At 54.7% G+C, this 27,653-nt stretch overlaps 1 protein-coding gene across 2 annotated transcripts; it reads left to right on the forward strand.

The window, feature by feature from the left end:
* The first annotated feature begins 770 nt into the window (after positions 1-770).
* Positions 771-27,291, forward strand: CAMKK1 (calcium/calmodulin dependent protein kinase kinase 1). 2 transcript variants are annotated; one of them, XM_027567922.2, is made up of 17 exons: positions 771-951; positions 6,577-6,696; positions 6,817-7,218; positions 8,221-8,268; positions 8,721-8,774; positions 9,193-9,244; positions 9,489-9,622; positions 10,010-10,046; positions 10,810-10,831; positions 12,022-12,110; positions 15,312-15,511; positions 17,654-17,707; positions 18,506-18,579; positions 20,333-20,420; positions 20,651-20,779; positions 23,001-23,104; positions 25,250-27,291. In XM_027567922.2, exons 3-17 carry the CDS (start codon positions 6,859-6,861, stop codon positions 25,320-25,322), a joined length of 1,518 nt encoding a protein of 505 aa, XP_027423723.1. In that variant the 5' UTR covers positions 771-951; positions 6,577-6,696; positions 6,817-6,858; the 3' UTR covers positions 25,323-27,291. The 2 variants fall into 2 exon arrangements, with proteins under 2 accessions (XP_027423723.1, XP_027423724.1); XM_027567923.1 differs by lacking the exon at positions 6,577-6,696 and having other exon boundaries at positions 772-951.
* Positions 27,292-27,653: the final 362 nt, after the last annotated feature.

Here is a 27,653-nt window from a genome sequence, read left to right on the forward strand (position 1 = left end):
AGGCCAGGTTTGGGGAGTGATATGGAGCTCTGTTTTGGGCAAGTGGTGGGGTGAGGTGCCAGAGGATTCACAAGTGAACTTAGCATAATTGAACCAAGAGCTGGTGAGCAATCCAGAGGACAGGTATGGGGATGGGCAGAGTCCCCAGGAATTGCCACCGTAAAGGTCAGGACGTCCTGACCTCTGTCCCAGCTAGGCCATTCCTGCCTCCTGTTTTATAGAGCTCTTCCCCAAACATGAATCCGACTATGATCCCAGTGATAAACCCCTTCGCGTTTCCCCAACCCCGCCCCACCCCCCCACCCCCACCCCCACCCCCACCCCCACCCCCGGCAGAAGGCTAAACTCCCGAGTCTTCCCATTCACGGCCTTTCTCCCTGGCACTCAGCCCCTGCCTCATCCTAGTCGCGGATCTCACTTTGCCCCCCTCCTAGTAGGCACCGCGCATCCCCAGCCCCCCCGACCCCCCTCCCCCCGCCACCCGTGCGCCCTTGCCCCAGCCAGGCCCAGATGGGAGGAGACAAAGGGTTTTGGGGACTAAGCACTTGGACTCTCCAGGTCCGGCTAAAAGGCCCAGGCCGCGGTTTGGAGGGATTTGTGGGGAGGCCAGGTAGCCTTAACTGGGGCGTCGGGGGCGTGACGAGGTCCAGCCCCGCCGCAGGGGGAGGGGCCCCTCCTGAGCCACTGCGCGCCGTGGCCCCTCCCCTCCGGGAGACGGGCGAGAGTCCCGGGCACTGATTGGGCGGCGCCGCGGGCCGCGCAGCACGACCAATGAACGCGGGCGGGGCGCGGCGGCGGGCGAGGGAGGGAGAGCTGTCTGGAGCCGCGGCGCGGGTGGTCTGAGCACTGCGATCCCAGCCCCGGGAGAGGCGGCTGGGGCGGGGCGCGAACCTCGGGAGCGAGCCTGGTCGCCCGCCCGGCCGGCCGCGGAGACCGTCGCCAGGCGCCGAGGTAGGGGTCGGTGAGGAGGGGACCTGGGGCGGGGAGCGGGAGGGGACGAACGCCTGAACGTCTGCTCGGAGCCTTGTAGGGAAGAGGGATGGTCTACGAGGCCGCGTCTAATGAGGGCTTCTGGGACCGCATTGGTGCGGGGATCCTCCCCCCTTTTGGGGGGCCGGATCTACGAGGTACCTCCCGGAGCCCGCTTCTGTCTGCGCCGGCAGCCTGAACCGCATCTATGCGGGCACTCCGTCATCTGCGTCGCTTCCCCAGCTCTAGTCTGCGGGGCTGCGTTCATACCCGGCGCACTACCCACCCCCGCCCCAGCCGTGGGTGGGAGGCCGTGTCTCTGCAGAGTGGGCCCAGACCTGTGCACCCACGTGTGGATCAGCGCGGAGTGCTCCTCCTACACGACTCTCCGCTGAGTCTTCCTGCAAAACCTGGGGAGAGGCGGGGGGAGGGGTTGTGGATGAATGGGACAGATGTGGCGTGTGGCTTTAGCTGCGCAGTCGTCCCCCTGGATGGGGCCGGGGTGGAGGGGTTGGAAGAAGCGGGCACTGCGGCTTCAGGGGCCTAACAGGCACGGAATTGGTGGCTCGAATGGTGCACACGTGCGCGGGGACCTGTGTGTGGTGTTTGGAGGTGGGTGTGCGTGTCACGTGGACACAGGAGTGTGCCTGTGTGTGTGAGGGGAGTGCGTGACTGGATGGAGTGGTGTGTGAGGGCCGATCACGTGGACGTCGGCGTGCGACGTCGGTGTGCGCATCTCTGGGGGTATGTGTGTGTCTGGAGGGTGCAGAGGTGTGTAGAAAAGATTATGTCCCAGGTCCCAGGACTGTGCTTTTGTGGGTGCAAATGGGGCTGTGTATCTGCCAAGTGGGCCAGGACATCAGGAGGATCACACAGCTTGTGTCCTTGAGGATGCACTGGCCCCCATACAGCCCTCACTCCTTCATGCAGCTGGTACAGATTGAGCACCCACTGTGTGTCAGACCACGTCCTAGGCTCACAGACTCTGGGGACCCTTGCCTCCTCCTTGGTCTCTCACCCTCAGTCCCCACAGCAGGCAGGGGGATCATTTAAACCTCATCCAACTGGGTCATTGCCCTGCTCAGAACCATCCTCTGGCTTTTGAGGCCTCCTGGTCTCTGTCCACAAACCCCTCCAAAGCCAAGCCCTGAGTCCCAGCCTGAAAATGGCTGTCTGTCATGCACAGTGAGAACTTCCATCCTCTCCCCTCTGAAATCCTTACTCAGTGGTCACGAAAGAGCTTACATACCACCTCCTCCAGGAAGCCTTCCCTTGGGCCAGGCACAGCAAATGGCTGGGCCTTCTCATCCAGGTGTAACTCTGCTTGCCTGGGTACCTCTCATGTGCAAAACCCCACTCCAGCAACATTAGCCGCTTGCTGTTCCTCAGACTGGGAGCACTCTCCCACCTCACAGCCTTTGCAGTTTCTGGTTCCCCTGCTGCAATGCCCTTCCCAGATGTGCACACTGCTTGCCTCCTCACTTCCTCCAGATTCTACTCACATTATACAGAAAGGCCTTTCTGACCACACTATAAATAGTACCCCCCCAGCCCCTACTCTTGATTCCCCTTACATGACTGTATTTTTCCTCCATAGCACATACCACTTGACATATTCATCTCTTAATTACTGCCTTTCTTGTGTATTGCTTCTTGCCCCTACTAGAAATTAAACTGCCTGAAAGCAGGGACTTTGTCTTTGTGCTTCACTGTTTTATTTCCCAGCACCTAACACGGGAGGTGCTTATGGGATACTTGTTGCATGAATGACTGACTCTGGGCACATATGGCAGGTGGAATATTATGGAATATTTGTTGCATGAAAGAGTGACTCTGGATTTGCATCCCAGGAGTCCGTGTCTCTGGTTGCTCCCTACCCTGTGAGCCCCCTGTCTGAGGCTAGGTCTCCTCTTCTTCTGTCCTCCAGATTCCAAGTTCCTGGAAGGCCAGGTGTGGGGAAAATCGTGACCACATTTGCATGTTAGAAGTACTCCTTTTGGCAACTGGTGTGGAGGAGGGTGTGGGGTGGGGTCAGGGTATGAGCCTGGAGGTGGGGAGACTGTGTGGCAGAAGCAGTGGGAAGGAAAAGCAGAGGTCTAAGTCCTGACTTTGTAAGGGGTTCAACTTAGTGGCCTCACCCAGCAGTGGGGAGATCAAGGAGGGCTCCTAGAGGAGGAGACATGTGAGCTATCCTCCAGCAGCAAAATAGAGGGAGGTGTGTCCCTGGCAGAAGGCACAGCTTGTACACAGCTTCTGGCAGCAGAACAGAGGCTGCAGTTTGGGAAGCTGCGAGTGGTGTGATGCAGCCAGAGTAGAGAGTAATTGTGGGGCTAGGGGAGCAAGGATGAGTGAAAGGGAGAAGATGGGCTCCTGGGTTTCTGAAGAACTGGGAGGATGACAATACCTACCTCTGCAGCAGGCAGAGGACGAAGGGCAGACTTGGGGGAAATGCGAAGTTGAATGGGAACCCTGTGGGTCTGAGCCGCCCAGGAACGTGGTGGGGAGGAGGCAGCTGGCTGGAAAGAATTGGGCTGGAGGTACAGACCTGGTGTGGAAGATGAGGAAGGGCGGAGATAGAGGGTGATGCCCGGACACCATCAGCCAAGATGTGCTGAAGATGCACTGAGGGTTGCCATGCCAAATTGGGTACAGAGCCCACCTCAGTGCTTGGGGCCCCTCCAGGGATGATGGGAGGGGGCGTCCTCACAGTAGGCATCCTCAAGCATGACTTGGCACTAGATGCCTGGGCCTCCCTCAAGGAGAACTGAGTCATCCCGGGCGGAGGCAGGAGCTGCAGAGGGTACCCGTTGCCAGGGCTGTCCAGACACTTGTCAGGAGCATAAACACCGCTCCTGTGAGGCAGCCTGGCGATGTCAGGGCGACCTTCTGTGTCTGGCCTGGATGGCTAGATCGCCTCCTTGCAACTTCCCCTTCTGGCCAGTTTTTGGATGGCCAGGCCATGTCCTCTCTGCCTGGATGGTGGGGGCTGCTCAACCTGGCCCTGAGATTCACAGCAGCCTTCCAGAATTCAGAGTGAGGTCTGAGTGGTGCCTGAAATCATGCCAGGAGGGGCTGCTTGAACATTTGGACAAGAGCAGGGTCTGCCTGCCCTCTCCTGCTCTGGGCCTCCTCCGAGCGACCCAGGTGGGTGGGACACATCCTGAGGAGGAGGCCAGGCCAAGCAGGCATCTGGAACCAGGGTCTGCACGCTGGAAGTAGCCAGACACCTGGGGGTGGGGGGCATAGCCCGAGGGTGTTAATGTGCCAGGCCATCCTGGAGCCAGGGGGGCAGATATGGGGTTCTACATTGTACATCAAGGCTCTCTATCTTAGTGGCTTCTGGATATAGACACATCCTAGCCCCGTATCACTCGGGGCACGGACTGCTTCTCTGTCCACGATCTCATCTGCTTCCTTCTATAGCCCTGGGAGTTGGCAGGATGGCAGCCTCCTGCTTGATTCACATTTGAGAAAACGGAGGACCCAAGAGTCTCAGTCTCAGTGACTTTTCCAAGGCAACATGACCCAAGTCTGGGAGGACAGGATTAGGGTAGCTTTTCCCAGTGAGAGAGGGCCTGAGTCTGGTCATTCTTGGCTACAGGACCAGGCTCGTCCCTGGGAGGCTCTCCATGCCCACAGAGTCCATGCTGGGCCGTGAGCCTGGGTCCTAGCCTGTCTGTCGGTTCTTCTATTTGCCCATGTAGCCCCTAGTTGCCTACCCAGTCAGTTTCAACAAAGTGTCTCCCGAGGCCTCAGCTTGGGGAGGACCCTGAGAGCCCCCCTGGGTGGCCCCTCAGAGAGGGGTGGCACCTGCCCAGGACACAGAGCCCAGCCTGGTGGACAGGTGACCATGTGGGAAGTTCAGACTTGACCTTCTGAGATCAGGTGTCCATGCAGACCCCACCCTGCATACTGGAGCTCATGTACAGGAAGACTAAAGGCACCCAGTGCACATGAACACATTTACACACATACCCGCTAGAGTTCTGTCCCCATGCAGATGCGCTTCTCCGTGTGGACTCTTCCGCCCCTACCCCCCACAGACATACACCGTGACCCCAGCCCACATCCCTGCTTGCACAAGTTCTCTCACGTGTGGACACATGCCCTCAGATGCACAGCCTCAGGTGCTAGGCCCCATCACCTGGACATGAGGCTGGAACTTGGGGCCTCCCCACTGCCTCCTGCGCAGACATGCTTAGTCACCTGAATTTGATCCAGGCAGGAGGGAGGGTGGAGGGCCTGACGTCAGCCTTCATAGCCGCCTTATGCCGCCTGCACATCCATCTGGGCCACAGCGTGTCCTAGGCAATTGCAACAACAGCTGCACAACAACTCACTTTTACGGAGCTTCCCCAGTGGCAGACTCAGTCCTGAGCCCGGTATGGATAGTGTTCACACCTTTTCACCCCATCACTACCCAGTGAGGTGACACTACCTCTAGGTTTCTACTCAGTTCAACACACTGTGTGCCAAGCACAGGGGTTCTGGATGACACCCTTGCCCACTATCCCTCTAAGCCTTGTTGTGGCCCTAGGGAATCTGAGAAGGTCCTGCATCAGAGTACGGAGGGAGAGACTGAGGCTCAGAGTCAGGAAGGAGCCTGCCTCAGACCCCACAGTAGGTTGGCAGGCAGGATTGGAATCCAGACCAGGATCCTCTGTGGCCAGTGGACTCTAGTGAGCCCTACCTCCTTGACATCTGTCAAAGCAAGGTGATGGGGGAACAAGGGCTATGTTCTTAAAGTCACTGTGTGAGTACAGAGGAAGTTAGCACCAGACAGGAAGGGCAGAGGGTCAGGAGTCCACTCACTTCCTTTTCCTTAGAAGATGCTGAGTCTGGCCTAGGAAGGAGGAGGGGCATTGGGCTGGGGTGGGGCCAGGGCTCAGCCTCCAGCAGAGATGGAGTCCCAGTCCGAGTGTCAGGATTCAGCCTGGGGTCAGGGTTCAGCCCAGGGTTCTGGTTGAAGGGGAGGGCTGGACCTGGGGTTGGACATTGGTTTGGGGTTCAAGCTGGGCCCAGTCCTTAGCCTGGGGCCTGGTTTGGGACTCAGAATGCAGTAGGGTCAGGGTGGGTGTAAGGCCAGGCCATGGAGAGCATTTCGGCGTGAGCAGCTGTGACAAATATTTTGGGCACACAAATAAACTGGAAGGAAAAAAACAGGAAAAATAAGGAATGACCTGTTAGTTTAGTGGAGTTTCTCTTAACAGCCACCAAAGCAGCAGCTCCTCCCTAATGGACCCTCTCGTAGGCTACAGACTCCGCTGGGGCAGGAAAGGGAGGCATGGGGGATGGCAGACTTGCTCGGTGGTCCTGGAGAGGCTTTCCTGGAGGAGATAAGGGACTGGCTTGGAGTACCAGGGAGGCCTCTGCCTGACCAGCGCCCAGCTCAGCTTCCAGCAGCAACACTGGAATGCTCTGCAGTCAAGGGTGGGGCTGGTGAGTCACTGGGCTGTCTGCTGGATGGGGCCTGAGCTGACCCTGGACTCTGTTTCTCCCAGTGCTGCTGGTCCTCCAGTATTCTCTCTGTCCGGACTCCAGAATATCAGCTTCTCCCTGCTTCCCTGTGAAGCCGGCAAGGCAGACATGACCATCCCTGTTTTACAGATGGGGATACTGAGGTCTGGAGGGCCGCGATGCAGCAGAGCCAGATGAGCTCCCGGCATTCCTTTAGTTAGTAGGGACAGACCTGACTTTGGATGCTGGCAACTCAGGCAGAGGGATCAGGTAGGGCAGAGTCATGGAGGTGGGACCTAAGGGTTGTGGCTACAATGGGAGAAGGGCCTGGAAATCTGACCTCCATACCCCATGGCCAGCACTGAAGCTTTCTCTGTCCTCTCTTCTCAGGTTCCCAATAAGGCTGCACAGAGGACCCCCTTAACTGTGGCAATGGAGGGGGGCCCAGCAGTCTGCTGCCAGGACCCCCGGGCAGAGCTGGTGGAACGAGTGGCAGCCATTGATGTGGCCCACTTGGAGGAGGCAGGAGGTGGCCCAGAGCCTGCCAGAAATGGTGTGGACCCTCTGCCAAGGACCAGAGCTGCCTCCGTGATCCCCGGTGGTGCTTCAAGACCCCCCCTAGGCCGTCCCAGCCTCTCAGCTAGGAAGTTCTCCCTGCAAGAGCGGCCGGCAGGAAGCTGCCTGGAGGCCCAGGCTGGGCCTTATGCCACAGGGCCTGCCAGCCACATTTCCCCACGGGCCTGGCGGAGGCCCACCATTGAGTCCCACCACGTGGCCATCTCAGACACAGAGGTTGGTGGGGCAGAGCTAGGGGGTCCCCGTGAGCTTCTCAGTAGTCCTCAGTGAAGATGCTTTTCTGTCCCGGCCCCTGCCACACAGCTGCCTGGCCTTTGCTTTTGCACAGCCCCCAGAGTTGAAGAGCCTGCTGTCTCACAATATGGCTCTTCCCACCAGGGGAGCTCCGACTGAGCCAGTCACTGCCTCCTACAAGTCCCACCATTCCTACCCTTAGGTCAGGCCTCAGAAATAGGCCCCTCCCTTGTCCCCCAAGAAGTCCTCTTAGAGATTTGAAGATAGGTAGTATGTCTGCCCTCCCTACCACAAGTCTAACCCAGCTTTAGCCCCCACTTCTATTTATTTATTTATTTGAGAGAGACGGAGAGAGATAGCCCCCACTTCTAATCCTGCTTCTTAGAGTCTCCTCTGACTCAGAAGCTGCCAGTGTGTTTCCAGCCTCTGTTCTTGCTTCTGTTCCTCTGTCCCACTGGCTCTGTCCTTGCCACTTAGATCTGAAAGTGAGTCCTAGTACCGAGCGAGCAATCTACCGATTGCAGAGCCTGGGCTTGTTATGCCTGAGCCGGGCCTCTGGTCTCTTGTCCCTAAGGCTCTCCTCATTTTTTCTTGTCCACGCAGCCAAGACCTTGCATGTAGCTGTTTCTAGAAATACTTGCTCATGTGTTTCTCACAGATGAAGGTCTCCCAGACGCCAGCGTTCAGGCAGGAATCAGTGCATTTTTCCTTCACCGCTTCCTAGGCACCGCTTCCTAGCCATGGCTCACCATTCATGTTCGCAAACGCCATCCAAGGCCTCGCATCACTTTTGATGGCATGGACACCGCCACGTTTCCCCCCCCCCCGCCATCCAAACTTGAAAGGTTGATGAGATGTGGGGTCTGAGAGTGAGGGGCCCAGAGCCAGGATCGGGCCCTGAACAGGCTCCTGAGGTGGGATCCACACTGCCTCTGGGTCAAGCTTTACCTGATGTTCCCCTCTTCCTCCCCTCCCCACCCCCAGGACTGTGTACAGCTGAACCAATACAAGCTGCAGCGTGAGATTGGCAAGGTAGGACTGGACAGGCAGTGGGGACTTTTCTCTGGAGGCTTTGTGGAGGCAGCCTGTCAGGATCCTCTGCTTGACAGTTCCTTCTCCCCTGGGAATGTGAGGCAGAGCCAGAAAGGCCCCAGCTTAGAAGTGAAGAGAGTTTTGTCCTCTAGAAGATATCCAGGGAGGGGTGGGAAATGATTCCCCATTCCTTATTTCTTAGTTTTTGATGGAAGACAAAGAGGGACTGAGGGAGCTTAGAGCTGTGTTGAGCCCGGCAGAGGCAGATCCCGGGGCGCAGGAGCCCTCTCCCTGTCTGCCAGAAACGGATGCCTGCTGGGGGCCAGCTGGTGGTGGGGGTGGAGGGAGGCTGTGGAGGGAGGGGGCCGGAGCTGTGCGGGCTGCCCATTCCCTGAGCTAGTCCGGGGCGGGGCTGCCCTGCCCAGGCAGGGCTGACCAGTGCCTATTTCCAGGGTGCCTACGGCGTGGTGAGGCTGGCCTACAACGAAAGTGAGGACAGGCACTATGTGAGTCTGGGGATGGGAGGGAGGTGTTGCCCCGGGCCAGGCCCCAGAAGCCTGGGAAGTGGGTCGCGCGGCTGTGCTGGGAAGACTGAGGACAAGGTTGCCTCTAGGGGGCGTGAGCTCCTGTCCCTAAGGGTATGCTTAGTAAAAGGAGTAAGCTTCTTGACCCTGAGAATATGCCAGCAGAGGCTGGGCCCCTCTGAGGGGAGAGCTCCAGAAAGGCTTACTGGGGAAATAGGGGTAAGGCCTAGACTCAGATATGGCCACTTCCTAACCCGGCTTACCCACACACTTAGGCCATAGCTTCAGCTCTGGTGGCAGTCACCAAGTGTTCCTTTCCGGACCTCTATCCACATATAACCAGCCTGTTCTAGCTCCTGGTGGCTACCCACACGTGACATTTCTGCCCCTCCCTCCTCAGGCAATGAAAGTTCTTTCCAAAAAGAAGTTACTGAAGCAGTATGGCTTTCCACGTATGTATCTGCTGGGTCCTGTGCTTGGGAGCTCCTTGCCTGGGGCCAGAGAAGGAGGGCACCTCAGTCCCTAGCTAGTTCTTTTAGGGCTGGGGTAGAGGTGGGGACAGTATGAGCAAAGGCCTGGTGGTGGGAATGTGCTTGGTGGGTCGCTCTTACAAGATTCTTGCTTGAGGCTGGTTGCAGGGCCATGATGAGGCCCAGCCTCCTGCAACAGGGGCTTGACTCAACTTCCTGGTCCCAGGTCGCCCTCCTCCAAGAGGGTCCCAAGCCACCCAAGGAGGACCAGCCAAGCAGCTGCTGCCCCTGGAGCGAGTGTACCAGGAGATTGCCATACTAAAGAAGCTGGACCATGTGAATGTGGTCAAGCTGATTGAGGTAGGAAGCAGTGGTGAGTGGCTGGGAACTCATGCCCAAGTCCTGTGCTTAGGAACACTCAGCGCAGACCTAGGGCTCTTACTGCAAGAGTAATGTGGCTAAGGCCTCCAAAGACAGAGCTAGACTTGGGGTGGGGGCTATAGGGAGGCTTTAGGGGTCAGTTTAGGCTCGTCTGGGATGTTCTCAAGGTCTCGGTGAGGGTAAGGGGCTTAGGGTTGAGGGTCCGTGATTTTTGAGGCCTCATCTATCTGGTGCCTGCATAGTTCCTGCTCCATTGTCTGGGGTCACTGCAGAGCATACTGGGGGTACTGGTGAGTACAAGGAAGTCTGGGGCTCCCACCCCGTGCCTCCCCCACCCCTACTCCCATGTCTGTTCCCTCTGACTAGGTTTTGGATGACCCGGATGAGGACAATCTCTATTTGGGTAAGTGACCCAGCTCGTTCCCAAAGCAGCTTACCTGGGGTCAGTCCGAGGGCCCCCCAGGGACACACATGAACTTCACATGGGCTGTGTGAATATGTTCTCAAGCCCTGGATTCCCTTGCCTATCCCTGCCAACCCAGGCTTAGAATATCAAGTTAGATCCAACAAATATGCCTAAGCCCCCACTCCACTAATCAGAGAGACAGTGGATCAGGTAGATGCAGGAAGCAGGCTATGGGATACGGGTTCCCAGACCCTGTCTGATAGTTCTGTGCCTCAGTTTCCTCACCTGTAAAATGGGGACAATGTATCCACCTCATAGGGCTGATATGAGGAGTAAAATGAGTCATTATATACAAGATTGTTGTTAATGTTAATTTCATGGCTGGGTTTAGAGGCCCTGAAAAGGGGCAGAAAGAACACTGGCTTAGGAATTAAGGCCAAGGCTTTAGTCTTCACTCCCTGTCCTACCTGCCTATCTGCTATGACCTTTAGGAAAATTCCTGCCCCTTCTCCAAGCCTCAGTTACCTACCCCGTTCCCAGAAAAGGAATCCATGCTGAATCAGATGAGGCAGATCCATAGTGAAAGTACTCTCACCCACTTACTTCCTCTGATACCCTGGGACCCTTGTCCTATCGCTCCCTCAGGTATGCTTGGATGCCTGCCCCTCTCCTATCTTCCAGAACACGGGAGGGACCTTGGCATCACCTGCTTTGCTAGCCTGGCTGCACCTTACTTACTTTTTCTTTTCTTTTCTTTCAGTGTTTGACCTCCTGAGAAAGGGGTGAGTTCCCCTTCCCAATCAGGCAGGCCAAGTCTAATCCAGGCCTTCTTTTCCCTCCCTGTGTCCCTAATCCCAGGGTCAACTACTGTAGGAGAAAGCAGAGGCCAAGGCCCTGCCCTTGTGGAGCTCTAGTCTGGGGTAAAACAAGAGACCAGGAGGACAATTCTTTGAAGTCCGATGGGGGTCAGTGAGGCTGGAACATTCAGTGAGTCCTCTGACAGAGGGGGTGGGTTTTGAGCCAGGCCTTGAAGAACTGGAAAGATTATAAGGGAGGAGAGGGAGAAGAAAGGAGTGTTTCTCAAGCAAATATGTAGAGATGGGGCTGTCACCTGGATTCAAATCACAAAGAGTTCTTTCAGCTTTACAAGTTTATGAGTTGGGTGGGTGGGACTCCATTTGCTGCCATTTACAAGAGGGGAAGCTGAGGTTCAGAGTGGGTAAGTGGCTTGCCCAAGGTCACACAGTTCTAATTCATGTCTGCCCTACTTGGCCTTACCAGGGTATTTGCACACCAGCAGACATGGGGTAATGGGCACAGGCCTGGGTGGACCAGAGGCCCTAACTGTCCAGACCTTGAATATAGGCTACGTATGGCTTGTGATTTGTCTCTCTGCGGGGAGTGGGGGTGCTAAGAGTAGCATCCTTCTCAGATTCAGAAGCTTTCAAATATTTTTGACCTTCATATGTTTTACATTGCCATCCATATCTGTAACTGAAACCAAAGTTTTACAAAACATTGCATCTTTATTACATGTGATATACTCTGATAAATTCTACTTCATTAGAGAAACAAAGCATTAGCTAACCACTAAGAGGATTTCATGACCCTCTATTAGGTCTAGACCTACAGTTTGAAAAACACTGCTCTGAATGGCATCTTTGTAACAGTTCGGTTATGGAAAATTAAGTACTTAGACGAAGGAATACCGAGCCAATCAGAAATTAAGATAAAGCTAATTTGAAATTGTGATGATTGTAAAGGGATATTTGGGTCTGTGTGTGTTTTAAGTGTTTCATTATATGGGAGAACTAGCTAATGTCTTGGGTTCTGGGGAGCAGTTTGAGCATAGAGGGCTCCCGGGAAGTCCCGAGGGGCCTAAATGGCCCAGCCCCTGTCCCGCTTCACCCGCTAGTCAGCTTTTACTCATTCTGATTCAGCTGAACACTGCTCCTCCCCGCCCTTCCTGTAGGCCCGTCATGGAGGTACCCAGCGACAAGCCCTTCCCGGAGGAGCAAGCTCGTCTCTACCTGCGGGACATCATCCTAGGCCTTGAGTACTGTGAGTGAGGGGCTGCGTGCCCCCAGAACAGGGGTACAGGGGAGGGAGACACCGGAAAGGGTGGGGCCCAGGCTGAGCTAGCTCTTGGCCGTTCTTGTCTGTTAGCGCGGATCTACCAATCAGCTTCACTTGGGGGCGTGGCGTGGGCTGGGGGCGGGGCCTAGCATCTCCGGTGGGAAGGGGAAGGGAGTGGTGGCCGACTTCCCTGGATGCCTGGATGCCTGGATGCGTGCGGGTTGCCTCGCGTGGCTAGTCATCATCAAGTCGGGCTGTGCCTGGGGTGTTCTCTGCATCTCTGAGTAGTTCTTAGCCAAGGCTAACCTGTGCCCAGGGCCTCAAGAGATGTAGGAAGGGAGAGATTTACATCCGGCTGTCTGTGCTATCAGGGGTCCTGTGGGTGCGGAAGGGTGTGTTTACTGTGAGGGCCCTCAGGTGATGAGAGCTCAGGAGGGAGGATGTTAGCTTGGCCTCTCTTTCTGGAATGCACTTATTCATTAATTTATTTACTTCACTTACTGCATTCTTATATGAGTACCTGCTAAGGGACGGCTAGAGGCTAGGAGATGACAAAGACCCGGATGGGAACTCCGCGATCTCACAGCCTCGTGGAAGGAACGAGAAACGAAGCAGGCAGCTATAGTGCAGTGACTGCTAAGGCTGGAGAGGCCCACGGCTGTCAGAGCACTGAGGGGAGGCTTCCTGGAGGAGGCCACTTGTGACCAGGGTCCTGAAGGATAAGTAGGAGTTCGCTGGCCAGGCTTGATGGCTGATGGATGGGAGAGAGTATGCGGAGCAGAGAGAACTGCCTCGCAGAGGCACAGAGGGCAGTGGGCATGTCCTATTTGAGAATGGGGAGAAGTAAAATCTGGCTGAAGCCTGGCCCTGTGGGTGGTGAAACAGGATGCTGGGAAGCTATTCAAGCCACACCAGGAGGGCTTTCCTGACTATCCCGTCAGCATTGTCAGCCCCTGAGGGCTTTGAGAAGGGAGGGGCATGACAGGATTTGCATCTTAGAAAGCTCTTTCTGGCAGCTGTGTGGCGGCTAAGTAAAGGGCAAGAGGTGGCCAGCTGGTTAGGAAGGAGGCTTTTTCTACAGCCCAAGTGACAGATGGTGAGGCCTGGATCAGTGGGGAAGAGACATGAAGAAGGTGAGCGGGAACAGCGCTGGATGACTGATTGGCCAGGGGGAGGGCAGGGCCCTCAGACACCTAGGTTTCTGGCCTGGTTTGGGGAACCAGAGTGGTGCCCATCTCTCTAGAATGTTAGCTTGGTTTATCAGGAGCATAGTCTCTCCCTGGGTGAACAGGGTGAGGACCTGGCAGAGATGACAGGAACCAGGATTATCTTTCTCTCATTTGAGTCACTCCAGTGCCCTCTAATTAATACTCTCTTTGTACATATGGGGAAACTGAGACACACAGACAGGAGGGCTTTGCAGATAGTCCCTCTCAAGGGTCTAGACTTATGGGAAGGGGGCATTTCACCCTGGGTGTGAAAAGTGGCAGCCACAACCCTATACCAGGTTGGCTTCCACCCCTTCCTGTCCTGGGCCCTTCCCTTCAGCTGAGGGCCTGCTGTCCTCCATCCTCTGTTCTCCACCCACCACCCCAAAACAAGCTAATCCCATCTGGCTTTTGGGTAAAGCCCTATCAAGACCCAGCTAATCATAGTGAAGGGCTTCCCAGAGCCCACTGGTCAGAACCAGGGGCTGGACAGGCAGATGAATGGAGGCACCAGGCACTGAAGGTGTGATTCTATCCTTGTGATTCTGGTCCTCTAGGGGAGGGTCAAAGCTTCTTGGGGAAGGCTCTGTGGTCAGGGAGCCCAGGCCTGATTCTTATGGATGGGGCAAGTGCAAGTGCAGGTATGAGAGCAGTCAGATCTGGAATGTAGCTTAGAAGTTGAGCCCATAGGACTTGTTGATGAATAGGATATGGAGTCTGAAAGAGGAGTTGGGGATGATCCTGAGGTTTTTGGCCTGAGCAACTGATAATGTGCCATTAACCGAATAGGAAAGACTAAAGGAGGAACAGGGGTCTTCTGTTTTGTTTGTTTGTTTGCGGGGCGTGGGGGTGGGGGGAGTACGTTGCTGACGGAGAAATCAAGGTCTGAATTAGACGTGTTATTGAGAAATATTGAGATCTACATTGAGATGTCTACTGGATATCCACATGGATAAAGAGCCCAAGTTCAGGGGAGAGGCTAGAGTTTGAGATAAGAATTTGAGACCACTTTCCATGGTCAAATACACAGCCCCTTGAGCCTCTGCCCTCCGGTGGGTGTGTGTCAAATCTCTCGTTGCAGCAGGCTCACAGGACACAGTCCCCATAGGACCGCTGGTTTGGTTGTTACTGTTGTGTGACACTCAGTCCCTTTGCCCCGAGCCTTCCTGCCCTCCACCTCTCCTCTCCTCTTTCCTCCTCTACAGCATCTTGGGATCTGCTGGTCCAGGGGAAGGTATTTGCTGAGTGGGGAGCCCATGCGTGGGTGGTGGGGGTAGAGTCAGTGTCTTCTCTCAGCTGGGACGTCTCTGGCCATCTCAGCCTTGAGAGGCCCATTTTCCCGGCAGTCCCAGAGCCAGGGAGCAAGGTGAGCGCTAAGCGTCCTGGAGAAGGCTGCTTCTTGCCCCTGCCATGTCTGTCCCAGCAGTCCCAAGGCCTGGAGTGCCCTCTCTCTCTGAAACCCCTTCAGCCCAAAGTCCCTACGCCTGAGGCGGTATTTCTGCAGGATACCTCACTATTCTACCCTAAGTCCAAGAAGGAAGAACATCCCTGACCAGGTGGGGTGGGGGAAGAGACTGGGGAAATGTTCTGACAGGCTTTGGGACTGCAGATAACATGAGGGAAGGCCAGACATGGCCAATGGAGAGCCTCCCTTCCCGATTTCCTCCGATAGTCCCCCTCAGCAACAGGTGTCTTGATTGCCACAGAGAGTACTCCATTTGGAGTCCAAAGACCCCTCAGAGTCCAGTCCTAGCTTTGCTTCAAACAGCCTGGGCTGGCCTTGGTCTCTCCACCACATCGTGGAGCAGAGGGGGCCCTAAAGTCCCTTTTGAGGTCCTCCTGAGACAAGTGTGTGCATGGGCTCCTTCTCACCTAGAGTTTGAGATGGGCCTCCCTGGCCAGGTGAGGGCAGGGGGTGGGAGTGGGGGCTCCAGGCATTGGTTGCCCACGCCAGCACTCAAGCTGCCTCTCTCCGCAGTGCACTACCAGAAGATCATCCACCGGGACATCAAGCCATCCAACCTGCTCCTGGGAGATGACGAGCATGTGAAAATTGCTGACTTTGGCGTTAGCAACCAGTTTGAGGGCAACGACGCTCAGCTGTCCAGCACAGCCGGGACTCCAGCATTCATGGCCCCTGAAGCCATTTCTGATTCTGGCCAGAGCTTCAGTGGGAAGGTGGCTTCTAGGACCTGGGCTGAGTTGGGGTTCAGGCGGAGGGGTGGGATAGCCTGCAGTGGGGCCTCGTTTCCAACCTGAGGGTGTCAGGGTCCTTAGGTCTCAGGAGTGAACACTGCACATGGTCCTCTCCTTCCTGTTTGCTTCTTCCTGGGGTCTTGAAAAACTCCCCAACTTTGGCGTCCTCTCATTCTCCAGCAAAATGGCCCCAGGCCTCCCCTGCAGATACTTTCTGCCCGCTGCTGTGTGCTGAGTGCGGGTCGGGCTATGAAACAGACAGCCCAGACAGCCCAGCTCGCTGTCCTTCTGGAGATGGTGGAAAAGAGCAGGAGAGCTCATGTTTGGGAAGAAGTTGGAGGCTCCCCTCAGACTCTTTGGAGATGGCAGGGTTTGAACTAGGCCTTGAAGAATGGGGAGGATTTGAGCATGAGGTGGAGTCCAGAAAATGTACAAAAGCACTGAGGGGCGCAGGGAAGGGGGCATGATGGGCCTTGGGCAGAGTTTAGAAGGCGGCTTGGGGACTTGGGCTTCCCCCTAACTGACAGGCAATGGGCATAGCTTTCTGAGCAGGGCCTGTAGTGTAGGGTGTCCCTGGGCACATGCCTGTTCTCACCTGCCAAGGAGGCAAAGGTTAAGAGGCATCTGGACACGTGTGTGGGTGTGGAGCTCAAAAGAGAGGTCAGGGATGTAGCTAGAGATTTTTTTAAGAGCTTCTAATTTTGATATAATTCCAAATTTACAAAAAATTACAAGAATAATAAAAAAAAAACCTCCCATGTATCTTTTTACTCAGATTCACCAATTATTGACATTTTGTCCCATTTACCTTTTCACATCTCTCCCTACATTTAAGTGATTACATTTTTCTGAACCATTTGAGAGTTAAGTTGGAGACATTATCCTCCTTTATCACTAAATATTTTGGCAGATATTTTCTAAGAACAAGGACATTCTCTTACATAACCTCAGTACGATTATCAAAATTAGGAAATTTATCATTGATACAAGACTATTATCTAAACGACCTTATTCACATTTCTTTCTCTTTTTTTTTAAGATTTTATTTATTTGTTTGAGAGAGAGAATGAGAGAGAGAGAGAGAGAGAGAGAGAGAGAGAGAGAGCGCATGAGAGGGGGGAGGGTCAGAGGGAGAAACAGACTCCCTGCTCGATCCCAGGTCCCTGGGATCATGACCTGAGCTGAGGGCAGTCGCTTAACCAACTGAGCCACCCAGGCGCCCCCCCCCATTCACATTTCATCAGTTGTGTGGATCCTGTACTTTAATGCCCCCCCCCCCCTTTTTTTGGTCCAAGATCTGACCCAGGGTTAGTCATAGCATTCAGTTGTCACATCTCTTTGTCCTTTAATCTGGAAGATTTCCTCAGCCTTTCTTTGTCTCTTCTATTGTCTATTCTAACCTGGACATTTTTGAAGAGAACAGTCCTGTTACTTTATGGAATGACGTCAGTTTGCGTTTGTCTGGTGTTCCCTGGTTCCCTGGTTGGATTTAGATGAGGCATCTGTGCCAGGAATATGTAGGTAGACATTTGAGACTCATTCACATGTGAGAGAAAGTGGAAACCAGGAGAAGAGATGGGGTTCCACAAGGGGAAAATGTAGAGAGAGCACATGTTAGAACCCAGGATATGGGGGAGCTGTGAGGAGCTGTGGAGGTGACCGAAGGCCAGGGCCTTGGTATGGGCAGGGGCTGTTTCTGGTGTCAGAAAGAAGGTAGATGGTGACTTCTCCAGTGGATCATCAGGAAAGCGGATGACGAGCTGGTTTAGTGAGTCTAAGTTTAGTACATACGATGGTTTCTGGGGTGCACCATGGGTACAGCAAATGTGATCCTGTAGGTAAGGGTAGTTTTGCACCTGTTGAGTTAGAAATGTATCCGGTTTGGGTCTGTTACAAGGGGACTTGGAAACCTTAAGAGGTAGGGGCCCTGTTCTGGTCATCCCTGTGTCCCTAGTGCTCAGCACAGGGTCAGGCATAGAACAAGTGAGTGGGAGTTATTTGTCGAGTGACTACATGACTGAGGAAGGAGTTCCCCAATATGCCCTCTCCCACAGCCCATGGGAGCTAGGTGAGGGAGGGCTGTTGGTTCGTTTTGGGGGACTGATATGAGCTGTTTCTTCCTAGGCCTTGGATGTGTGGGCCACCGGGGTCACGTTATACTGCTTTGTCTATGGCAAGGTGAGTGTTGAGTGGGCTGGCGGAGCTGGGCGGGCCCAGGCCCTTGGTACCGTGGGCTGGGCCAAGCTGAAGCAGGATGAATGACAGCTGCAGGCCCTTCCTTTGTGTCCTAAAAAAGTGACTTTTGAAAGGGCCCACCTGGCTCAGAGAAGACTGAGGGAAAAACGTTTTTCTGTTTTCTCCTGACCCTTGGGAGGAGATTCACGTGAAGGAGCTCCGGGACAGAAGACATCCTAATGGGAGGTGTAGATGGTGGTGTTGCCACCTCGCCGCCAGGGCACTCCCTGTCCTTCTGGCCCTTGATGCCATTCATTCTTTCATTCATTCACACATTCACTCATTCACTCATTCATTCTACAAATTGTCCTTGCCTTTTGCTCTGGGTCAGGCCAGGCCTGGAGAACCCTCGACACTGACTTGGTGGAAATCGCTATCCACAGGTGCTCCCGCTCTAGTGACTGTACTGAGAGGCAGAAGGGAACCTCAGTGAGTGTGTTCGCAAACTCCAAGCCCTGGGAGTGGAGGCCATTCTGCAGGTGGTCATAAGGCCAGTGGGCACATCCAGCCTCATAGTTCCCTCAATGACTCATTTGTTCGGTCAGTGTTTGTTGAGCACCTACTGTGGGCCGGGAGGAAACCTCGTCTAAGGTTTCCTTACCGGTCTTTGCGAGGTTTCCTCCCATCTTAAGGAGCCCAGAGCTGCCCCCCTACTCTGGCCATACCAAGAGATGGGGTCAGTCCCCCAGGGCAAGTTGAGGCCCTGGGCCTGCATCCTTTGTCTGCTTCTCCACCCAACAGTGCCCATTCATCGATGATTACATCCTGGCCCTGCATAGGAAGATCAAGAATGAGGCCGTGGTGTTTCCTGAGGAGTGAGTTGCCCTTCAAGGGGGCTCCTGCCCACCCCCAGGGAGTCGTGTCTGAGGGGTAGCAGAGCATTTGCCCTTTGAAGGCCCCACCCCAGCCTGCAGCTCTGGAGGTGGGGGTGCTGTTTCCTGGGAGGGGCCCCTGAGCGGACAGGGCGGGGAGGGGGGTATGGGACTGTAGAGCAAGGTCTCAGAGACATCTGATTGGATTCCATTGTACAAATGGAACTCTGAGGCCAGAATGACCCCAGGTCACACATTCACACTGCTCCTTCTCTAAAGGCTTCTGTGGGGTTAATGGCATCAACCTTACACACACCCTGGAACCATGGGGAGCCTCTACTTTCCTCACATGGGGTAGGAGGGCTTCAAGATAGTGTGCTTCCCCATATTGTAGATGGAAATGGAGGCTCCAGAGGAGAGTTATCAGTGGGTCTGGGATTTGAAGCCACTCCCTCCCCCCTTGTGACGGAGGTCTCTGAGCCCAGAGGGACTATATAGAGAGGTCTCCCTGCTCATCTGCGGTTCTTCTGATTATGATATTGGCTACCACAACTCCTTACTTTTCAGGGCCCTTCTGCCATCAGAGTCCCCTGGGCAGGTCAGAAACCAGCCTGCGTTGGTTTGTCCTCAATGACTCCTGCTTTCTTGTGCCCACTCCCAGTCTGGCCCCCAGGCCCTGTTGAGTCTACTTCATCATTCTCTTGACTCCATTGCCACCTGTGCCCCTAACTGGTTCTGTCCCCAGCCTTGTCTAGCCACTTTGTCTTTGGTCTCCCTGCTGCCGGCCTCCTTCCAGTCCAGCCCCCACAATCAGGCCAGGGTGACCCTGATAAAGCACAACATATCTCACCACATCTCACTTAAAGTTTTTCCAAGGCTTCACAAAGCCCACATGAAGAGGCCCTTTCGTGGCCCTGGCATTCACGGACCTCTGCCACCTCTTCTCACATAACACTAGCCAACTGGATTCCATCCCTTACCTATAATTGCCTGTCTCTGTACCTTTCCTCCTGCTGGACCCCATGCCAGAGGTCTCTTCCTTCCCAGCCGAGGAATTGTGAAAGGGATTAAGTGTCTAGGACAGCAGAGGGATCCAAGGTCAACAGTCCCAAGAGTGAGTTCCTTCTCTGCAGGCTTGGACAGACGGGCTTCCCCAAAATGTTGGTAGCAAAGAAGCCTGGAGTTTGGGCAGAAATAGTCCAGGCTGATATGGGGCTGAGAGTCCTGCCCCCCTCCCTTCCCCTGAGTCTCTCATCCCTGCCCTCACTCTTCTGGGTAGCAATGTGTCAACCCACTAACCTCTCTGGGTCTCAGTTCCTTCCTCTGTCAAATGAGAATCTTTCTTGGCTACCTCCAGGCGGAGGACAGGATAAGATGGAGAGTGGGGCAAAGGCCCCTGGTATCCCAGAAAGTGACTCTTCTCACATTATCCTCACCATCTCTGCTACCCAGGGGGTGTCCAGTACCCCTGGGACTGCATTTGTGTTTGTGGCCCCTGCCTCCTACAGGAGATGGCTTTACTTCCTGTTCAGGAAAGAAGGACATCTATCTACTTGTTCTGAAACTCTCCCCTTCTGCCTTGATATCTTGGGGTATCCCTCTTGCTTTTGAAGAAATGAGGGTTGGGTGTGTCTCGGCCCTGACGTGTACTATGCAGGGAATCCCAGAGCAGGTGGGGATGGAGAGGTGGGCAGGAAAGAATCCTCAGTAACTATCTCTCCCTCATCTCCTTCCTTCCCCCCTCCCCCCGCTTTAGGCCAAAGGTCAGTGAGGAGCTCAAGGACCTAATCCTGAAGATGCTAGACAAGAATCCTGAAACAAGGATTGGGGTGCCAGACATCAAGGTTGGGGAGCCAGAGGTCTTGGGCTGGGCTGGTCTTGGACACAACAAACAGGCCTCAATTTCTCCTTCTAGAGAGCCCTACACCAAGATATATAGATTATATATTGGGTTTGGATTTGGGGTTTGTGGGCTTTGGGTCCCCTCAAGGCAATTGCTGGTTGAATGCCCGTGGTCCTTTGCTGACTGGGTGTCTGTCTATCCTGACCTCTCCCTGCCCTCCCAACTTCACAGTTGCACCCCTGGGTGACCAAGAGTGGGGAGGAGCCCCTTCCCTCGGAGGAAGAGCATTGCAGTGTGGTGGAGGTGACGGAGGAGGAGGTGAAGAACTCAGTCAAGCTCATCCCCAGCTGGACCACGGTGGTAAGGGGGTGAGGGGCAGAAGGCTCCCTTGTCCCGGGAGGGCCTAAGGAGGGCATTGCCATTGCCTGAGACTTGCTCTGTGCTGGGCCCTGTTGAGGGACAGAGGGCCATCTGGTCAGCCAGCCCCAGTGCTGATCCATACTGAGGCCCTGCTGGAGGGCAGTGGGGAAGGAGGGCATGTTATTCAGCCTCATGGTAAAGAGACCAGGAGGCTTGATGAGGAGAGTGAATGATTTAAAGAAATATACTGCCCTCACTGAGTGTCAACATTCACCATGACTGGAAGAAGCATTTTTCTTTCCTTCCTTCCTTCCTTCCTTCCTTATTTCCTTCCTTCCTTCTTCCTTCCTTCCTCCTTCCTTCCTTCCTTCCTTCCTTCCTTCCTTCCTTCCTTCCTTCCTTCCTTCCTTCCTTCCTTCCTTCCTTCCTCCTTCCTTCCTTCCTTCTTCCTTCCTTCCTTCCTTCCTTCCTTCCTTCCTTCCTTCCTTCCTCCTTCCTTCCTTCCTTCTTCCTTCCCTCCTTCCCTCCTTCCCTCCTTCCCTCCTTCCCTCCCTCCCTTCTCCCACCCTCCTCCCTCTTGCCTTCCCTCCCTGCTTCCAAGTACTGTTCTGGGTGCCAAGGACATGACAGTAAGAAGGCCTAGGAAGCTTTTGAATTGGAGAGGTGGCCCTGTTCCCTTTGGACCCCATCCATGTGCTCCCTCCACTTTCCTCTCACAGTTTTGTTTTTTTCATCTTCCTTTGGACATCTTCCATATTAACTGTTGGAAGTTAATTCATGTAGCCCCTCGTGGCCACTGAGAACCATGGCCTGCCCTGCACTGGGGTATCACAGCGAGTCGGGGTAATCACAAGGCAAAGGGAGAGCTGGTACCTGTGCTGTAGGTGACATCAGGCCTGTGCACATCAGCCCTCCTTACTGGGTCCAGGCCGAGCTAGAGCCAGGTGGCCAAAGTCCTGCTCATTCCTATGATCTGTATGAGGTCCCTGGAAACAGTCAGCTCCCATAGGGTCTCTACTGCTACGTCTTTGGTCTTAGCCACCACTGTCTCTCTCCTTAACCACTGGAATAGCCTCCCAAGTTGTCCCCTGTTCCCACTCTCACCCCCACTATGGTTGCTGCTCAGTTCAGCAGGCAGAGTGGTCCTAGTGACGAATCGTGTCACTCTTCAGTTGAGACCGTGCTCACTTAGGCTCCATGTCACTCAGAGTAAGCCACAGCCTTGACAGCTCTAGAAGACACTGCACAGACTGCCCGCCTCCCACCCCCTCCCCCCATGGCCTTACCTCTCCTCTCCTCTGTTTGCTCAGCTCTAACCACGTGCCACCTAAGCTGCTGCTCCAGAACCTTCCTCCCTAGGGGATGCTCCTTGCCCAGATATCTGCAGGGCTCACTTCTTCACTCCCTGAAGGGCCTTTACTCCAAAGTCACCTCAGTGAGAAGGGAGCCTTCCCTGGCCCCTTATCTAAAATTCCCACCTCCTCTTTGTCATACTATATCCTCCCACCTCGTTTTCTTTTTTTCTCCTTAGCCCTTACCACTAACTAGCATATATTCTACTGATTTGTCTTATTTACTGCATGTCCCCCAACTAGAACATAAGCTCCACAAGGGCAAGAATTTTTGCCTCAGTGTGGCGCCCGTGCCTAGAACAGCATCTGGCACATGGTGGGCACTTGATAAATAGTTGTTGGTTGAATGAATGAATGAGTAAAAGAACAACTGAATGCCCCCGACACTAGGCACGTGTGTGTGTGTGTGTGGCGGGGGGGCGCCCAGAGCTGTCCTTGGCACAGGAGGAGGGACAGAGTCAGAGAACCAGGGTGCGGCTTCTGCTTCTCTGCTCCTCCTGCTGCAGCCTCTCCTTCACTCTGTCCGTCCCCCCTCAGCTACAAGGCATTTCCCGATTGCACCCCCCATGTCCTCAGGATAAAGCCCCTGCTTTCAGCCTGGCACTCCAGACTCCAGGGGGCCTCTGGGCACCCCTATGCCCCAGTTGTGCCGAGCACCTCGCCATTCCCAGAATTCACTCTTAGCCATCACTGCTCGTGCTCTTGCCATTTCCTCCACTTGGAATTCTCTTCCCCTTTCTCTGTGGACTGAAAGGGAGCCTCCGCAGGGCCCACCCAGGAGCAGTCCCCTTAGGGAGTCAGACTGGAGGCTGCCGGTGAGTCTGGGAGCCTGGAGGTCCTGTGCTCCTCACTCTGTGTGTCCTCCCCAGATTCTGGTTAAGTCCATGCTGAGAAAGCGTTCCTTTGGGAACCCGTTTGAGCCCCAAGCTCGGAGGGAAGAGCGATCTATGTCTGCTCCAGGAAACTTACTGTCGTAAGTACCAGTGGGCTGTGGCCTGCAGGGTGCTCCCTGGGGTGGGATGCGGGCTCTCACTGTCACTGGGCTGTGCAGGCTGAGCCTGGAGCCTGGGGTCTCAGCCCGGTCTCAGGGGAGGGCCCCGTTTGCACCTCTGTTCTCAGCTCATGGCAGCCTAGTAGAGATTTGTAGGCATCATGTCTGCTCCTTGTAGAAGGTTGCCTCTCTGTGGAAGGAGAGGCACTTTTGCTGACTCTTCCTGGCCTGGGGGAGTGTTCGCTTTCCTGAGTAGCCCATGCTCCCTCCAGCCATTGCTGAGGCCATGTGCTCAGGCATCACTTTGTAAACGCTTGTCCAGCGAGTAAGTATGGACAGGCCAGGGAAGGGAACTCCCATTTGCCAAAGGCTTCCTGCTGTGAACCAGGCATGTGCATTCACCACCTCCTAGGAGAGGTCAGAAAAGCAGCTCCCCAAACCTCTATGAGCCTCGTCCTCAGCTTTTCCACCGTCTTCCATTAAAATAAAAGTCAGTTTGGGATGCCAACAAGGCCTGCTGGAGTTTGTGCACAGACCTGCAGAGAGAAAATCAGGAAGGGGTCCTGGACCAGAAGGTGGTCCTGGGACATTGGTTGCCTTCCTCTGGCCTGTGAAGGGTGCTGCAGAGGGGAGACATTGTGCACCCCTGCCCCATCTTCTGCCCCTCCCACCTGCTGTGTGGAGAAGGTGTGCTCCCTAGAGAGGTGAGTGCCACCCGTTATCCGGGTACCTCAGCCTCTCTGGAGGAGAGGCTTGTACTGTGCAGGGGCCCAGACATTGGCTTCGTGTGAGGCCACCCTTTTGTAAGTGGGCTCTTCAGAAGTGTCAGGTCCCATCATGGTGGACAAGCTCGTGTCTGCTCCAGCCAGAGGTTGCTTGTACCCGGTAATGTCCATATACCAACTGCTTGCCCTCCACTTGACAAACTTCCTGGCCAAGGGAGGTGGAGGGGTGGGCCTTTGGAGAGGCCCTGACAGTACTGAGCTTATATTCAGCTCCCTGTGTCTTCTCTGGGCTCCTCTAGGTCTGCAGGCCTCGATGCTGGAATTGGGTTTAGTGTAGGGGATCACATATTTAGCATCCAAACAGAGCCCCTTTTGAGAGTGAAAAAGGAAGCTGTTACTAATTATGGCAGGACAAAAGGCATTAAGTAGGACCGCGATGATGAACAAACCTGGATGGCTGGTTACTCCAGCTCAGTGCCAGTGACTTCACGCCCCCTAGTGGTGGCACAGAGCAGTCACAGGCTAAAGATACCTAGCCCACGTGTGGCACAGAACTGGGTCCCAAGAATACCACTGAGCAAGGCAGTCCTTAGTCACTGTCCTTTCGTGGACATGTTAATGGGGAGAAAGGCCAGTTTACTCATCTGGACTGTGAGAGGGTTGGGCTTAATCCTTTTCAGCTATAAAATTCTATATTTCTGGGACCCAAGTTTAATTTTGAAAAGCAGGTTTTACCTCATCAAAGTCCCAACATTTGTCCTTGATAGACTCTGTTTTTTATGCTTTGGGATAATTGGCAAAGCTCTACAGTGGAGTTAAATGGGGTTGATTTTTTTTATATCACAATCTATTCATCAGTCATTTTAAAAAGAAAAATCTTAGGGGAATAATCAGATACAGGAATCCATTAAATATGACAGAATTCCAAGACTGATAGGTAGACTCTGCCCTGTGAACAAGGCAAAGAAAATACAAAACCAAAGCCCCTCTACCCAGGATGACTGGGGCTGAGCTAGGCCACATGGCAGGCCTGTGACCTAGCTGCTACTCAAGGATGCGGGGGAGTCAGCGGGTCAGCTTGTGAGCAGCTCTGGAAGCCGGGCTGGGAAGTCTGTGCTTCATCTCCAAGCAACAGGGAGCCACAGAAGTTGTGGGCTGAGACCAGGGATAGGGAGACCGGCAAGGGGCCACAATTCCGGGGGCAAGACTGAGGCGAACTTGGGGAAATGGTGGTGGTGGAGGGTGGAGTGGGCAGGGGGCAGTGGTTGAGAAATTGTGGAAAGGAATGGCTGTGTGTGTGTGTGTGTGTGTGTGTGTGTGTGTGTGTGTGTGTGTGTGTGTGTCTTCCTAAGTGCATGTTCTGACCCCTGAGGTCCCTCTGCCCCTGGTGTCCCCTGAACAGGAAAGACAGGTGTGGTGAAGGGGGCAAGAGCCTGGAGCTCCCCGGCGTCCAAGAAGATGAGGCTGCATCCTGAGCCCCTGCATGCGCCCAGGGCCACCGGCAGCACGCTCATCCCACGCCTCCAAAGGCCCACTGCCCTCATGCCGACAGCCGCCCCTGCGGGCAGGGGGTTGAGGACTGTGGCCCCTCTTCCGGCCCTCCTCCTTCTGTCATGCTGCATGACCTCAGCGCACAAGTCCAGGGACAGGATTGGAATGTTCGTCATCTGGGCTTTGGGGGCAGGGCTCCCATGAGGCCTTTCTCCTCGTCCTGGCTCTCCCTGGGGGGACCCATCCTGTGGGAAAGAGAGGTACCTGTGGTGCCTTAGAAACCCCACCTGGCTCGCTGGCAAGGCAAGAGGTAGGAAACCAAGCTAGCAGGTGGAGGCCTTGTTTACCACCACGGCAGAGACCTCCTACTGGGAGTCAGGCAGGCCTGGCTCAGTTGCCTCATACACACATGGAAGGCTGTACCTTGCCCACCTCAGGGGTTCCTGCAAGAGCTCTTGTCTACTGAGAATGCTGATAGGGAGGCTCTGAGCCCTCGGGGGGTGTTCCTGGGCCTCACTGAAGCAGGGGCCAGCATTAGAGGATTCAGATTCCTTTTTTGTTGTCTCTTACTTTTAACATTGCGGCGGGAGGGTGGTGGTTCCTTCCCAAGGTGTTCCCTCCTTGGGAACATCTAGAAAGCTCTCCCACAGCTTTGGGTGGTCCCCAGCACACTCACCATTTGGCAGCCAGGTGGGGTGGACTGACTTTCCTTGATTGTTTCACACTTGGTGCCATCTGGAGAATGGGTTAAGTGAAAGCTCTGGGCAGAGGCCTGAGCCAGGAGCACCCACCTTGCCTGCCCACTTTACTCCCTCCCTGCATGGCTCCCCTGTAGAAGAGACACCAGGGGCAGGCCTGACCCACGGCCCTGGACTCACAGGGCTGTGGCCTTGCGGATGCTGAAGTAACTGGAATCCAACCTCTGATCCTACACTGTCCTGCCCATCTGGCCCCAGAAGCTGCCCTCACATTCCTACAACGAAGGACAAACTGCCCAGGTTGGAGGCAGCACTGGAAGTGGGACCCTGGTGGGGTGTGCATGCTGGCAGGTGGCCACAGAGAGGTGGGCCTCCTGCCGCTGCCTCACCCCCAAGACAGTTGACATTCAGCCTGCACAGAGCTGGTGTGCTGGAGCATGTGTGTGGAGCTGGCCATGCTGGGGCAGACTTGATCTTCTCTCTGGAATCTGTGCCTGGCTGGCTCGGCATTTACCGACCAAATCCTCAAGAGATTGACCCCCAAAGGAAAATAAAACAGGCCTCAGATACCTCCCCTGAAAACATGGGCCAAACAAGGGATTTCAGTTGCCTGTGTGGGGCTCCTACTGCAGGAAGGCTGGTGCTGAAAAAGAAAGGGAGGCTGGGCTGGAGGAGCGTCTGTGTCCTGCTCATCTTTGTGCCTGTGGGTATATGTCGCACCTCCATGCACATGCATGTGCGTGCCCATCTGCTGCACACAGCACACCTGCATGTCTTGCACTGGCACATGCATCTGTAATATAGTTTCTTTGTGTCTTTAAGGCTATGAGCAGAATGTGGCTCATTGTCAGTGGGCCCACATTTCTCCCTAGCTCCTCTGCACTAAGGCATTGTAACCCAGGGCTTAAAAAATAATTCGGTACTGTTTTTAAGAACACTTTTTTTAGAATTCATGGGAGGCTAATCACGGGTCTACAAGTCTCCCTGAGCATCTCTGCACTGGGGCCTGGAGGGTGGGAGTTTCAAGGGGCTACATCAATTAGGCCTGCCCTCGCAGACCTCAGAGGTGGACCTGGCTTCATTGCCCATGTCAGAGCCTGGATGGGGTGCTCACCCCATTGCTGAGGGTTTTGGTTGGCGTATTGTTCTTGAATGTAGCACAAGTGATGAACAAACTCCATAAGAGTGTTTTAAAAACTAACTTCCCAGGAAGTGAGTTAAAAACAATAAAAGCCCTTTCTTGAGTTAAAAACAACAAAACAAAAACTTTGTGTGTACATTTTCAATATCTGGATGTGTGCTCTTTCTCACCAACTGGACCACTGGCTTTGCTAGTTGTTCTGGAAGAGTCTGAGCAGGACAGTGGTGAGAGGAGCTCGGGTGGGGGGACGGGCAGGGAGTGAGAAGGAGGCAAGGAGGGAGAGGGAAGGAGAAAGGCTGGCTCTGGAGGGTGAGAAGCTACAGTCAAGGATGTGACTCCATCTCCTGAGTGGGTTCTGTGGCCCTTCGTTAGGAAGAACAGGATGTTTAGGAGCCAGTGGGTTGCCCATGTTTCACAGGGACCCAGGAAACCCAAGGTCTGGTCCTTGAGAGCCGTCACCACTCCCCATGGGGCAA

This window comes from Zalophus californianus, chromosome 16, assembly GCF_009762305.2.
Source record: "Zalophus californianus isolate mZalCal1 chromosome 16, mZalCal1.pri.v2, whole genome shotgun sequence".
NCBI classification, from domain to species: domain Eukaryota; kingdom Metazoa; phylum Chordata; class Mammalia; order Carnivora; family Otariidae; genus Zalophus; species Zalophus californianus.